Source organism: Nannospalax galili, unplaced genomic scaffold (genome assembly GCF_000622305.1).
Source record: "Nannospalax galili isolate Female #2095 unplaced genomic scaffold, S.galili_v1.0 scaffold507, whole genome shotgun sequence".
In the NCBI taxonomy this organism is placed as follows: Eukaryota; Metazoa; Chordata; class Mammalia; order Rodentia; family Spalacidae; genus Nannospalax; species Nannospalax galili.
The window spans coordinates 925522-940763 of NW_008356261.1; the positions used below are offsets into that span (position 1 = coordinate 925522).

The window sequence follows — 15242 nt, forward strand, 5'->3', positions numbered from 1 at the left end:
ATATGAGCCGTCTGCTGTCCTTGGAAGGCAGAGGCAGATGGAGCAGGCAGCTTGGATCTTAAGTGACATTTTCCATGTACCAGCACCAGCCCTTTCCCTGCCTAAGGACCTGCCATCATAGGCAAGACCCTCCCATATGTGACTCACTTGGTGTCATGGATGCTCTGGGGCAGTGTGAGGTCTGGAGTCAGCCCTGTAGCTTGATGTGTTCTGAGGCCTCTCGCTACCCTCCCAGCCTCTTCCAGAGCAGGCACAGTGGAGAAGGGGGGCTTGCTCTCCTCACTCTGAGGTCCTGGTACTTCTGACCCAGTCCAAGGTAGCAGTTAGGGTATCACTTCTGCAATGCAGTATGGGTACCCTTCCATACTCCATCACCCCAGTGAGTTCTGGGTGCCTGGGAACTGCTAGAGGCTGTGGGTAACCCATGGAGACAAGTGGGGCCCTGTCTGCCACGACCCTGGAGAAGCCTCCCAGCTCCAGTAGCCTTGAGTGTTTATAGAGTGATGCTGTACCCTGTTGGGTCATTCAGTGAGCGTGACTTGGCCAGTTCACTTCTGTGCTCTGGTACATGGAGTCCTCCCCACAAATTGCTGTTTGTGCCAGCAGTCCCCCTACCCCCTCCTCACCTGGTCAACACCATGGACAGCACTGCCTCTCAATCACTGCCCAACAGGACTTCTTCCCACCATAAGGGAGGCATCTCTGTAGAGTAGCTCACCCTTGACCCACCCATATTGGTGCTACCCTGGCCACATGCACACCTCTCTCAGGCAGGTTCCTGAAGCTTCTATAGGATCCAGGGCCTCCCACTGTGGACACCCTTCCCTAGCCCATTGTTTCTTGTCAGCTCCACATAACCTCTCCAGGAGTCATCTGGAACCCAGGACCTGGGGTCAAACTGGGGCAGGTCACCCCATTGTCAGGGACCTCCAACCTGGTGCTCAGATCACAAGGATCAATGTCTTTTCTGCATAGTTCCTCTGGTCCCGTCCCTCCCAGTGTCTGGCATGGAGTTGCAGTTCCCACTCTGCCCTGGGGAGAGGCCTATCAGGTAAGGGGGCATCTCAAGGCTGGCCTGAGCCCCCAGCATCCATAAAGCATTTGTTCCTGATGTCAGACAGAGGTCTTGGCTTTTAGTAGGGAGCACAAGGTAGATAAAACCACCTGGATGGGCTAGATGGGTGTAGGCCGTGGGTGCTCAGCAGAGGTAGGTGAGGTTTTCCTGTCCCTTGGAGCTTAGCCTTGAGGGACTGGAGCTAGCAGTGAGGGGCCTGAGTGCACCCCTGGGAGCTGATGGCTAACCCTGCCCTGGGCTGGGAGTTCTCCTTGTTCTATATAGTAACATTGTTTCTTTTTTAAACTTTTTTCTATTTTTCAACTTTTTTTGAGATGGGGTCTCTCTGTAGCCCCACCTGGCCTGGAACTCACTATGTAGACCAGGCTGGCCTTGAACTCATAGAGATCTGCCTGCTTCTGCCTCCCAAGTGCTGAGATTAAAGCAGTATGCCACCACACCCAGCCCATTTATTTTTATGTATATGAATGTTTTGTCTGCATGTATGGAAGTGTACCACATGTGCGCAATGCCTGTGGAGACCAGAAGGCAACAAATCCTCTGGAACTGGAGTTAAGGCTCTTAACCGCCATGTGGGTGCTGGGAACCACACCCTGCTCCTCTGCAAGAGCAGCCAGTGCTCTTAACCGCCATGTGGGTGCTGGGAACCACACCCTGCTCCTCTGCAAGAGCAGCCAGTGCTCTTAACCGCCATGTGGGTGCTGGGAACCACACCCTGCTCCTCTGCAAGAGCAGCCTGTGCTCTTAACCGCTGGGCCATCTCTCTAGCCCCTGGGGTTTGAGTTTTCACCTCCTAAGTCTCTGAGGTGTGTACTCCCTAGTACCCACAGGAATGAACTGGTCACCATCCCTTGCCTCCACCCAGTCACCTAGGCTGATGTGTAGGCCAGGGGAAGAGTCAGCCTGCAGTGAGGACAGTAGTGCCTTCCTACAGGCCTCCTGGGGCAGGAGTCTTGGGCCCACTGGGACTGAGTGAGTCTTGGGTTCCTTCAGCTTCCAGTCCTGGTCTAAAGGTGGGAGATGTGGGGGTGGCAGGAGCCTCTGTTCACCTTACCCTGTCCGCCTCCCTTTCTGGTTCCAGCTGTGGCTTCCTAGGCTTGGCATATGCTTGGCCTCCTTCCCACCCCAGTTTCTTTGGCCACTGGAGCCCAGGAGACTGTTTAGGGAGAGGGTGACAGTGGCCTCAAGCGGATGCCGAGTCTCCTTGGAGCCTACTGCAAGCCTCCTAGGATCTGGAGTCAGAACCTGCCCTGGGGAATGTATATGCCCCAGTGCTGTATCCTGTCTTGTCCTGCCAGGCCTTTTCCCCAGAGCCCATTAGCCATTGGTTCTTCCCTACCCTCCTCGTGGCCCTGGGATGTCTCCCCCTTTTCCTCCCCCAGTGACCCAGAGCCCAAGACTTCAGGTGAGGGTGGAATCCCGCCCCCATCAGCAGCCCTGTACCCCAAGACAGACTGGATGTCCCTGCCACTATGCCATGTCCCACCTTCTCTGGAGTCTTATCACCACATGCCTTCCTCCTCTGCTTCCTCTTATTTTGATTTTATAAAAATGAACAATGAAACTGAAGGAGGCCCAGGGGAGGCAGTGGCTGGGTGATAGCAGGTGTTCTGGTGAGACCTTCCTGCTGGCCTACAAAACTGCGCCACATCCTAACTTGATTATGAGTGGAGGTGTGAGGAGTTGAAGCTTCCTCTGCTCAGGCTGACGGGAAGTCCAGAACACCAGAAACCCAGGACAAGGTGGCCCCAGGGCTGGGTCTAGAATCCTGGGACCTGCCACCAAGAAGACCTAGAGCACTAGGTGTCTCTGAGGCAGGCTGAGCAGGTCTGGAGGGACTAACTCAACTGCCATGGCCTCCATAGGGCCTGGGCTCCAGTATGGGCTGACCCTGAGGGTAGTGGGGCAAGGTGCAGAATTGGAAGCCAGAGGAGATTCAGTCCCTTCTGACCAGGCACAGGAGTGTGTGGATGGGGGAGGGAAAGGGGGTGCCCCACGCAGGTCACTGTCACTGGCGGGGGGGGGTGTGTGAGAGGATGTGCCCTGCTGGGCCTCACCCTGTCTTCTTACTGTTGCTGTGGTCCCAGCTGGGTGGCTGTGGCGTCCTGGGCGTTGGCATCTGGTTGGCCGCCACACAGGGGAACTTCGCTACTCTGTCATCCTCGTTCCCGTCCTTGTCGGCTGCCAATCTTCTCATCGTCACCGGAAGCTTTGTCATGGCCATCGGTTTCGTGGGCTGCATCGGGGCCCTCAAGGAGAACAGGTGCCTGCTGCTTGCTGTGAGTGTCCTGGGCCCTGCCCTCTGGTTCTCCATGCCACCAGCTCCACTTCTGGGGTCTGTGTGGCACCACAGCTTGGTGGGGTCTTCCACACCAGGCAGGGCTGGACGGATTGCTCCAGAAAACACGTTTAGAGCTGGGCCTGGTGGCCAAGGCAGGAGGATCGTGAGTTCCAGACTAGCCTGGGCTATAGAGTAAGATCAAAGTTTGAGCAGAAACGAATGCTTGCATGATATGCATGAAGCTCTGATTCCTAGCAAAACACACATGCACACACACGCACATAGACAAACATAGGGTTTGGAAGTGGGGGTCTCTTGACAGGATGCAGACCTGTGAGCACACTCCCATGTACACACGCAGCCTCAGCTGGGCTGTCTTGGGACTCATCTGTACAATGGCTTCTGCCCAACTTCTTGTCCTGGACCCGCCCCTGCCCCAGCCTTCACCCTCTGTAGAAGTTTCATAGCACCATGTGACTTTGGGAATGTATTTATGGGAGGAAGTATTTCCACCTCTGCAGTTTGTAAAGTTAATCACAGGTAATTAGGAAGGGAAAGGATTTCTGGAGGCTCATTACAAATTAATGTGCCTGGCAGAGGCTTCAGGCAGACAGCAGGTGGACTGAAGCCCCGAGTCAGTAGGCTTTGAATGGTTCCTTTCCCTACCTGGGATGGAGTTTTACCCAGGGCCTCAGTCTCTTGTAGAGCCAAACTGCTCCACCCACCCACCCACCCTTTTAAATATATTTTGATTCCTTGAGGATTTCATACAATGTATTTTGATCATATTCAGACCGCCTCTCCCATTTCTACCCCCTACCTTACTGTCCCTAGCACAACTTCATGTTCTCTATTGCTATCTTTATATATTTTATTATTTTTATGCATATGAGTGTATTGCCTGCATGTATGTGTGTGCACCCGTGTCATGCAATGCCCATGGAGGTCAGAAGAGGACTTCGGATTCCCCTGGAACTGGAGTTAAGGATGGTTTGTAGCCACCATGTGGGTGCTGGGAATTGAACCCAGGTCCTCTGCAAGAGCAGTCAATGCTCTTAACGGCTGAGCCATCTCTCTAGCCCTGCTTGGGATCCATTTCAAATGTCCCAAATGGGAGCTAGGAATGGAACTCGGTGGCAGAGTACTTGCCAAGCAGGTGCAAGGCCCTGGGTTCAATCCCCAGTATTGAAAAGTCCCAATGGAGATGGCAGGCCAGGAACCTGGGGACTATAAACCCACATGGGTGTGTGTGGATCAGCGTGGGGGTCCGAGGATACCCCAGGCCAGTGGGGCCCACATTTAGGTTCAGCAGCTGGTCTGGCCTCACCTGGCCCTGGGCTCATGGTGAGGAATCTCTGGGGCTCCAGTTAAGACACATGCTCCCCGCAGTTCTTCGTGCTGCTGCTGCTGGTGTTCCTGCTGGAGGCTGCCATTGCCGTGCTCTTCTTTGCCTACAGTGACAAGGTATGCTGCTGCACGTGGCACACAGGATGTTGGGTTTATACACTGCTACCAGAGACCTAGAGGATCTGTGTTGTGGCTCTGGTTGTATGGGTGGCACGACAGGACTAACTCCCAGGGGTGGTTGATCAGCCTGCCCACGGCCATCTGGTGAGTGCAGGTTGTGAAGTGTGCACTGTCCCAGGCACCCTGGCCCACAGTGCTCCTCACTGTGTGCTCTGAGTTGTCCGTCCACCCTGCCCCCGTCTGTCTGGTGACATAGCAAAATGAGACCTTGGGTTGTAACCAGTGCTGTTCCTAGCTCCTGTGTCCCTGACTTTGCCTACTGCCTGTGGGGCACCTCCTCTCTGGCCTGATTACAGGATGCTCCTTGCACAGCCCTCGAGTCACCTTCCTGAAGGCCCTCCTTTTCTGGAGGACAGTCTTAGAGATGGAGATCTGGGAGTGGTGCCCAGCCTCTCAGCTGGCACCATGACATGCCTGCTTGTACTAGCAAGTACACTGCAGTCCTCTCCAGCCAACGGGGCAGCAGTGTGCACCACGGTCTTTGGAGCTTCTGGGAGGACATGAGCCTGGGCTTGTTCTGAGTGTGATGTGGTGGAAGGGCGGAGCATTAATAACCCTAGAAAACAGGAGGGAGGCTCAGATGGGAGTGGGTGTGGGATCTGGATGAGGAAGACGGAATCTGGTCTTGGGCTGGACGGTGTTGAGTCCTCTGCATCCCCAGATTGACAGATACGCTCAACAAGACCTGAAGAAGGGCCTCCACCTATATGGCACGCAGGGCAACGTGGGCCTCACCAACGCCTGGAGCATCATCCAGACTGATGTGAGAACTGGGTGGTCTGCTTGGCAGGGCAGGCAGGCAGGCAGGCAGGCTGGTGGGTGTGGTCTTGTGGTTGCCTCTCCACTCAGCCTTTTGCCTTCCCCTCTAGTTCCGTTGCTGCGGAGTCTCCAACTATACCGACTGGTTTGAAGTGTATAACGCCACTCGCGTGCCCGACTCCTGCTGTCTCGAGTTTAGCGATAGCTGTGGGTTGCATGCCCCAGGTACCTGGTGGAAAGCAGTAAGCATTGTCCCCTCACATTGGGGGAGTTGCGGGATGGGGCCCAGTGGGGAGGCCCCAGCTAACTCTGGCTCTTTTGCAGCCCTGTTATGAGACAGTGAAGGCCTGGCTCCAGGAGAACCTTCTGGCTGTGGGCATCTTTGGACTGTGCACTGCGCTGGTACAGGTGAGCAGGGCAGGGCCTGGGGCTCCTGACAGGTAGCACAGTGGCAGAGGCCTTGCCTTCAGCACCCTATGGTTTGGTGGGCTGGTAGTGATGCAAATTGTAAGAACTCAGTGTCAGTGGGGCATGGTGTGCACGCCTTTAATCCCAGCACTTGGAGTGCTTGGGAAGCAGAGGCAGAGGGATCTCTGAGTTCTGGGTCAGCTGGGGCTACAGGGAGACCCTGTCCTAAAAAGACCAAAAAAAAAGGTCAGTGAACTGAGGCAAGTTCACTAAGAGAAGTGACCTTTGTCATGTCAAGAAGGGTGGCACCCCAGGCCCTGCTGTCCCCATCCAGGTTCATAGTTCCCTCATAGCAGTGCTCTGAAGCTCCAAGCCAAGTAGGACAGACCCACAGGGTAGCCCCACCTCATTTCGGGTGCAAGCACTCAGGTGGCTGCATCTGAACAAGTGGGTACAACAGGGCAGGCAGCAGGATGTAGACCAGGTGTGGAGGGGGTGTGACCCACTGTATAAAACTCAGCTTACCTTGGGGATAAGACTCAGGGGGTGGGGTAATACCAGGCCACCCCAAGAAGCCTGGCCTGGGGAGTCAGTGCACTGCTGAAGGCTAGGGGGCCCCTCAGCCTGGGCTGAGCATATGGGCCTACCTGTGGTCCCCTGTCTCCACAGATTCTGGGCCTCACCTTCGCCATGACCATGTACTGCCAGGTGGTAAAAGCGGACACCTACTGTGCATAGGTCTCACAGCCTCTGCTTCTCTGCCAAAGGACCCCGCCCACAGGGAGATGTCCAAGACCACCTCCTCTGTAGGACTTGGTGCTCTGCTGGACTCAGGGGAGGAGCTGGTGTCAAGAGCACCCAGGACCCATCCCTGCCCCGAGGAGTCTCAGTTTGGGTGGCTACAGAGTCTCCAGACTGTGGGGTTGGTACTGAGCACAGCAATTGGGGCTACAGGCAGGGGGAACTCTTGATGCTCTTTATGTATTCTCCAGTCTTCACACAGCGTGGGGTCCCTAGCCTCGCAGGGATGCAGGGTAGTAGGCAAGCTCAGCCTGCTCAAGGCCCTGACTGGTCCTGGTGCTCCAGGCAGGGCCAGGCCCCATCATCCACATTCCACGGCACTGCCACAGCTCCAGGTGCATCTTAATAAAATACATGAGCAGCCCTCGTGTCTCGCTGGGCACACACAGGCTATACAGCGGCAGTCTTTGACTGAGGAAGTTCCTTAGTCACGACTCTGTGGAGGCTAGGGGAGCATTGCTGACTGGTCAGGGGCCCAGGGAGATTGGCCTCGGTCCACTCCTGTTTCTCTGGGGCACCTTCCTGAGGCCACACACTTTCCCCTGCATTAGTCTGAACAGACTGCAAACTGCAGTGCAAGGAGCAGAGCCCTTGCCACAGATCAGGGATAAAAGGCATCAATCCTCTTCAAAGGCACTCTTCTCATGACTGGGTGTGAGCACCTAGCACCTGTCATGGTATCTGACTCCCAAGTCCCTCCATCCTGCTGCCTAGGGGCCCCACCATCTGTCACCCTGGGACATAGACCTCATCAGGCGTCATTCTGTGTGGATACTCACACCTGTGTGCCATACACTAGAGAGAACCCATCATTGCCAGCAGGGCTGCCGCCCCTCCTGTTCTCTGGCTCTGGGTTGAGTCCTTGTGTCCCACTGTCCTCTCTGGTGGAAGGCACAGGACCCTGGAGAATCTCAGAACTGATGTGGACAAGCTTCCAAGTTGTGTAGATGGCAAAATGGAGTGGGGGAGCATTCCGAGTATAGCAGGGTGCTGACTCTCCCTCTGCCCACGGCCCTTCTGAGCTTGTCAGGTTCCCCTGTTCTCAGCCCCAAGCCGAGTAGCTCCTATGCATGTACATGGTCACTATACCATAATACCTGTCAGCCCTTGGACAGGACTTCTGTACACCTCAACTCTACTGACCCAAACCAGAACCTGAAGGTATGGCATAGTGGGAGAGCCTTGCATGGCTCTGGGGTCAACCTCTAGCACTAGAAAATGACTCAGGTGTGAACTGACTACCCTTATCCTGCCCCTTCTTAGTGGCCCCAGGGAACCCACTCAAGTCCCCATCTACTGCCACTCCATTCCAGGACCCTGCCTGAGGCACCTGTCCCATACTGCCCTATTCCATACTGCCTTGCTCACCCAATGAACTCACAGCAGGCTGCTCACAGACTCCCCGCCACTCTCCAGGACGCTTCCCTACACAGCCTCCTGCCCACAACCAAGTAGGCCACATGTCACTTCTTTTACTCAAAGAAGTGTTCCGATCCCACCAAACCCTCAGGGTGAGAGCTGAAGGGACTCAGGCTTAGTCACCAGCCAGTCAAGAGTGGGATAAGGCTCTTCCATGGCTCTACAGCGCCAGCCAGCATCCCAGCCTCTACCCCTTTCCCCACCAAGCACACTCAGCACCTGAGCACACTACTACTTGTAGCATGGGAAGCCAAAATACCTTTACTGTTCTCCAACACTGACCCTCTTGTCCTGGCCCAGTTCCACCCCTTACCTGGGATCTATAGGGCTGTGTCCCTCTCTTAGAGCCAGCAGGGTCAGGACAGTCCTAAGGCCTTTGCAAGTGTTAGGTAGTTGGTAGTCTGTCCCACAGCTCTTCTGACCCAGCATCCTGAGTTCTAAGAGTGGGTGGCCAGGAGCTACCTCTAGTCAGGCAAGATAAAGTCAGTAAGGTGGCCCAACAGATGCCTAGGTGGGGCATTCTACCCATCCCAAAGCAGTTCCAAGAGGGAGGGGCCTAGTCAGGCCTTTAGTGAGTTGGGTCAGGTCCTGCCACCTTAGCACCCTCCCCATTCCTACCTCCAGGGTGGTGGAATGCAACACCCACTCCCAGGACTTTGAGCTGCAGATTTCAGCATGAGGGGACAGACATTCCCCTAGTACCCTGGTTAGGGATATCATCCTACATGGCTAAGGGCTAGCTGATGGGCCTTGGCCAGTGTATTAGAAGGATCTACCTCCTTAGGGCCTTCAGGAACAAGGGATGCTACCCCGAGGTTGGCTGTCCAGCATGGGACAAGGAGGGGCAGGAGCCCAGGGACAAGTGATAGACGAACAGGGAGAGGGGACTAAAGCGATGAAGTAACGAAGGTTGGCCACCCCTTACCTGCTGGTGCCTCAGAATTCTGGACATTTTCCCAGCATTGGCTCGGCCTGTTGCCATTCACTAGGGCAGATGGACCCTCTGGCCTCATGACACCCACACCACCACTTCCCAGCCAGCAGGCCCTGTTTTTCACCAGTAGACACTGAGGCTAAGCTGTGGTTCAGGTAGTTTCACAGAATTGGGACCAGCCTGCCTGAACCAATTCCTAAAACTCAATTCCAACACACTCAGTGGGAACAGGTGCGGAACCTGCTGCAAGTGTTAGGAACCTGCACACACCTGGGCCTGCAGCAGGTCGATGATGGTGGTATGAGGGCAGGACCACCAGTGCTGCCCTTGTTAGGGTTCTGGTGATGCTGGAGGAGCTGTCCCTGCCAGGACTATGATTGTTCACGTCTTTCAAACCCACACCCCACACAGACCATGCAGAGCACTCAAGATGCCTGGGCCAGGTTGCCCAAGAGGGTGGGAGCCACTAGTCCTGTCTTAATCCAGTTCACAGCATGCAGCAGTGAGTGGCAAGTGGGAGGGGTTCCAATTCTTATACCATGCCAGGGAGCTCTCATGTGTATGGGCCCTGCTGAGGACCACAGCAGATGTGTCATGGTAAACAGAACAGAGATCTATATTTCACCAGTCAATTACTCCATGGCTCAGAAAAGTTCATGTCCACTTGAGGGCTACTGCCCAGCCTAGAGCAGGTCGTAGAAGTAGTCCAGGCCCTGGCCCAGCTCCCAGATGGAGACCCCGACGCCCAGCTCCTTGGCCAGCTCCAGCCGGACCTGCAGGGACTTTAAGCACAAACAGAGGTGTGGGCCCCCTGCAATACATTCAGAACTATCCTAAGGCCATGTGCAGCCTGGAATCAAGACAGCAGGTCAGACCCCTCACTGAAGAGGGCATGATACCTGTTGTCATCTGACCAAAACTGCCACCTCCACCACAGCACCATGGTTGGCAGCCAAACATATGACACATACCTTCAGGGTTGGGTAGAAGACGATGTGCCTTCCTCCACGGCTCCTGCAGGACAAACGGGACTGTGTAGCTGCCTTCTGGTCAGGCCCAGGGGCTCTCCTCTGCCTAGGGTTAGGGGCCACTAGCTCCCTGCTGCTCCCTCTCCAGTGTCCTCCCTGCAAGGCTTCCTGCCCACAACCAGGTAGTCTACATATCACTCACTTCTTATATTCAAAGACGTGCTCTGCAGTCTGGCTGTCCCACATCAAGCGGGGCCTGTGGTCCTTCAGCGTCTGGATGTACCTGGAGAGATCAGGGTATAGTTATGGGAGCTAGGGATACACTCAGCCTGCCCTTATCTCCAGGCTCACAGAAGGGACCCCCCAGGCTCACAGAAGGGACCCCCCAGGCTCACAGAAGGGGTGAGGGATACATTGTCCCCAAAGGTCTATGTAGAGCCAGTAGTGTTCAGTGATCTGTGCTTAGCCGGAGGGCTAGGGTGGTCAAATTCCAAGGACCCACTGCACCCAAGTGGGAATACCACTCTGTGAGCCTTCTCAGAGAAGTCACCACTCAGACCTCCTGATGCTCCCTCTGCTGAACCACACACAGACCCGGACTCCTTGCTCTGCCCAGAGCCCAGGTAATAGGCTGATCAGCAGGCCTCAACTGCCAAGCTGTGGGTCCAGGATTGTGGGACATGGCTTCCCTCTAGCTTTCTAGGTGGAAACTAATTTCTAGAGGTTTAGTCTCCAGGGGTCTTCCTTCCCCCAAGTGGGTAACTCTGCCCTTCCTGAGGAAATGCTTGTTCTCAACTGCTGGAGCCAGGATTGGAGTTTCCAAAGCCCCGGGAGGACTAGAGCACACAGCGCACCCATGCTTTACATTTAAGACCAGAAGAGGTGGCCCCACCAGCTACAGGCCACCACAGCATGTTAAGAGATGGCCTGGGGCCTGGGGGCTTCTCATGCATCTGCAGCTAGGAGTCTGCCGGTGGAAGGCTCCTCCCTCACCTGGGTGGTGGGATCAAGACCTGCTGGGGAAAGAGTCACGCTGCATACACACAGCTGTAGCCAGAGGTAGGAGGGGCCCAGGACCTGCAGCCTGGGCTGAAGATAGGCACAGAAGGCAGTAGAGTCATCAGCACCCTGAATTGTGTGGTGTGGGTGTCTATAGCATGTGGGGGATGGAGTAGCTGAGGAGCTGCCTTCTAACCCTGAGTCTTAGGCTCCTGCCAGGAAGTGGCTACTGCGTGGTGCAGGGCAGAGGCCCAGGAGCCCCCAGCATGTCTTCCAGGCCAGAGCAGCTGTCGTCTTGTCTTGCAGTGCTCCAGAGGACATCAGGCCCTGGGAGACCACCCTGGCCTTGTGGGGCATGGAACAGGAGCTAGTGTACATGCATTAGGGCCTCCTAGACCCCAGATAAGATGCAGGGAACATAGCAGGAAGGATGGGGGGACAAACAGCCCTAACTAGACAGCCTGGTGTGGAGCTGCCCTCTGGCGCAAGCTGGACTTGCTCTGGGAGCGTCTGGTCACTGTCTCACCTCCCCAGGCTTGGGAAAGCACTACTGCCCCTCTTCCCCAGATGCCACCCCCCACTCCAAGCTGGTCCCTCGGTGCCTACATGCACACCCCAGCCACTGTGGGCAGGGGTGGCACCAGGTGACAGAGGCACCCAGCCCTCAGGGAGCTGATGTAGGGCATCGAGGTTCCATCTTCATGCCCATGGCAGTAACCAAAGTGGCTGTAGTCATCCCTGCCAGTGTGGCAAGAGTCACCCAATACTGTGGCTCTGTGGCACTTTTTAAAAAATATTTATTTTTATGTGTATGTGTGTATTGCCTGCATGTAGGTAAGTGCACCCGTGTCATGCAATGCCCACGGAAGTCAGAACAGGCTGTCAGATCCCCTGGGGCTGGAGTTACACAGACAGTAGTTAGCTGCCATGTGGGTGCTGGGATTCAAACCCGGGTCTTCTGCAAGAACAACCAGTTAACCGCTGAGCCATCTCTCCAGCCCATGTGGCACTTACTTTTAGAGACAGTCTTACTATGTAACCCAGGCAGGCCTCAAGCTCACAATTCTACCTCCACCTTCTGAGTGCAGGGATCACAGGCCTTGTCACCATGCCTGGCTCTGCATACATTTTGCTCAGCTTGTCCTCTGTGCATAGCACCAGGCCTTTCTGGTCCTCACTGGTTCCTTTTGGAGACCCATCCAAGCCAGGGCCTGCCAATGCCTAGTTGACTGTTCAGAAGGGATAGCACCCAGAAAATGTCAAGGGATTTGTGGGGATCAGCTCCCTGAAGAGGCTCACCAAACACTACTGGACCATCTGACTTAAATGCCCCTCAAGGTGCTAACAGTCTGTGGCTTTCCACCAAATGTCAGCTGAGCAACTCTGGAGGAACCTGGGATGTATAGGGCATGGGGTAAAGGCCATAGGGCTGAAGACCCTCAGGTCTCTGGGAGGCTCCTTATGGGGGCCTCGATGGACACCCCCTCAAGACCTGCAGTTTCCTAGAGGAGTCTCAGCCAGGGCACCTGAGAGCAATAGGTCCCTCGATCTCAGCTGGGGTATGCGTATGTATATGTATGTGTGCAAACTACCCTATGGGAGCAGACATGACCAGGACAAGACCAGGACCCCATGCTTCCCCTCAGTGGAGACCTCAGGAACTGTTCTCTAAACAGGCCTGGGTGGGAACAAGATAATTAAGAGCCAAATGCTTAGTGCAGAGGAGCAAACCAGGTGAAGGTGTAAGGAGGCACCAAATGTGACTGCCCTGGACAGCCAGGTGCAGCCACCACTCAGCACGGATGGGAACTATCGCCAAGGGCCACTTGTGCTACTCCTTCCTAGGCCCAACCTTGACAACCTTGGTAGGGAGAGGTCAGCCTGCAGATGTCTGCAGGTTAGGTACAGATGGCTGGGGTAGGGGGCTGCAGGACAGTCCCTCAGACTTATACCCCTATTCCCAAGCACAGCAGGCATCAAGACCTGGGCTTGGAACCCTCCTCTAGTGCTCCCAAGGACATTGTGTGAAAGACAAGCTCCACCTGTGGGCAGGGGTCACACATACTCTTCTGGGAGCAGGTATGAGCAACAGCCAGCAGGATGGCAGAAAATGTGCACTGAGGTGGGGCCTGTGTGGAGGGAAGGGGTGATCAGGGGCCTGAGTGGAGGGAAGGGGTGATGAGGGGCCTGAGTGGAGGGAAGGGGTGATCAGGGGCTTGAGTGGAGGGAAGGGGTACACAGAAGGTAGAGGAAAGAAACCCAGAGGATGGAATGGAGAGCTGGTTCTGGGCATCACCGCAAGTCTACAAGAAGGGTCAGTAAAGACTTGCTAAGAAACAGCAAGATCCCGCTCAAAGAAATAAGGACTGGGTATTTCCCAAAGCTGAAAAGACATATTGAATAAATTCCTTTTTGGGGAAGAAGGTCTTTCTTGAGACAAGGGTCTCCTGTAGTCCCAGCTGTCCTGGAACTATGTAGACCAGGCTGGCCTCAATCTCACAAAGATCCAAGTGACTCTGCCTCTGGAGTGGACCTCCACTCCTGCCCTGCCCCTGTCCCTCCCTCATTCCACCCCCCCCTCGCCCCGCTTTTTTTTTGAGATAGGGTCATGCTATATAGTCCTGGCTGGCCTGGAACTCTATGTAGATAGGGCTGGACTCTATCTCATAGAGATCTGCCTGCCTCTGCCTCTGCCTCCCAAATACTGAGATTAAAGACATGTCCCACCATGCCCAGCTTTCTGGTTTTTGTTTTGGGGACAGGGTCTCACCATGTAGCCCTAATGAATTCCATTCTCATGTAACGTCCAGAACAGACAAGGGCCTGAGTGGAGGGAAGGGGTACACAGAAGGTAGAGGAAAGAAACCCAGAGGATGGAATGGAGAGCTGGTTCTGGGCATCACCGCAAGTCTACAAGAAGGGTCAGTAAAGACTTGCTAAGAAACAGCAAGATCCCGCTCAAAGAAATAAGGACTGGGTATTTCCCAAAGCTGAAAAGACATATTGAATAAATTCCTTTTTGGGGAAGAAGGTCTTTCTTGAGACAAGGGTCTCCTGTAGTCCCAGCTGTCCTGGAACTATGTAGACCAGGCTGGCCTCAATCTCACAAAGATCCAAGTGACTCTGCCTCTGGAGTGGACCTCCACTCCTGCCCTGCCCCTGTCCCTCCCTCATTCCACCCCCCCCTCGCCCCGCTTTTTTTTTGAGATAGGGTCATGCTATATAGTCCTGGCTGGCCTGGAACTCTATGTAGATAGGGCTGGACTCTATCTCATAGAGATCTGCCTGCCTCTGCCTCTGCCTCCCAAATACTGAGATTAAAGACATGTCCCACCATGCCCAGCTTTCTGGTTTTTGTTTTGGGGACAGGGTCTCACCATGTAGCCCTAATGAATTCCATTCTCATGTAACGTCCAGAACAGACAAATCCATTGGGATATGACACAAGGCCAAGGTCAGAAGGGGCTGGGAAGATCGGAGGGGGAGGGGGAGGGGAAGGAGAGCGGGGGCCAGAGGAGGGAGGTGCTCTACAAAACATACAGTGGGTACATCTAAAGAAACTTGGTTCTGCTTTTTTTTCAGAGTCTCACTGTAGCTCTAGCTGGCCTGGATCTCACAGAGCTCTGCTTGTCTCTACCTCCTGAGTGCTAGATTAAAGGCCTGTGCCACTGCACCCTGCCCACATTTAAGAAAACCTTTGCCTCAGGGTGGCTTAATGCCTTTAATCCCAGCTAGGGAGGCAGAGGCAGGCGGACCTCTGTGAGTTCAAGGTCAGCCTGAACCAAATAGTGAATTCCAGGCCAGCTGGGGCTAGAGAGAGATCCTGTCACAAAAAGACTGAAAAAACAAAACAAAACAAAAACCCAACTTTTAATTAGAAAACAAAACAGGGCTGACGATGACTCATCAGATAAAAAGCTCTTGCCACCAAGCCAGATGACCCGAGTTCAATCCCTAGAATGCACCAGATAGGAGAAAACCAACTCCCACAAATTATCCTGACCTCCACAGGAGGGTTGTCGCATGCACATGCTCCCTCATAAAAAAAAAAAAAAAAAAAAAAAAAAAAAA

The 15242-nt window shown here is 54.6% G+C and overlaps 2 protein-coding genes across 8 annotated transcripts in view; one reads left to right on the top strand and one right to left on the bottom strand.

Moving 5' to 3' along the window:
* The window catches only part of Tspan4 (tetraspanin 4), a 23785-nt gene extending 16543 nt beyond the window's left edge, over positions 1–7242 (top strand). For 3 of the 4 annotated variants that reach the window (XM_008854428.3, XM_029556798.1, XM_008854427.3), the window contains exons 3-8: positions 3163–3354; positions 4746–4820; positions 5545–5646; positions 5753–5884; positions 5967–6050; positions 6720–7242. In XM_008854428.3, coding sequence (XP_008852650.1) covers positions 3163–3354; positions 4746–4820; positions 5545–5646; positions 5753–5884; positions 5967–6050; positions 6720–6788 — 654 coding nt within the window. In that variant the 3' untranslated portion in view covers positions 6789–7242. The remainder of the gene's footprint in view (positions 1–3162; positions 3355–4745; positions 4821–5544; positions 5647–5752; positions 5885–5966; positions 6051–6719) is intronic. The other variant, XM_029556799.1, reaches the window with a different exon arrangement.
* Positions 7243–8513: 1271 nt separating this feature from the next.
* Positions 8514–15242, bottom strand: part of Chid1 (chitinase domain containing 1) — a 35902-nt gene continuing 29173 nt past the window's right edge. For 3 of the 4 annotated variants that reach the window (XM_008854433.2, XM_029556795.1, XM_017803560.2), the window contains 3 exons: positions 10375–10455; positions 10176–10218; positions 8514–9986 (listed from right to left, as the gene is read on the bottom strand). In XM_008854433.2, coding sequence (XP_008852655.1) covers positions 9888–9986; positions 10176–10218; positions 10375–10455 — 223 coding nt within the window. In that variant the 3' untranslated portion in view covers positions 8514–9887. The remainder of the gene's footprint in view (positions 9987–10175; positions 10219–10374; positions 10456–15242) is intronic. The other variant, XM_008854431.2, reaches the window with a different exon arrangement.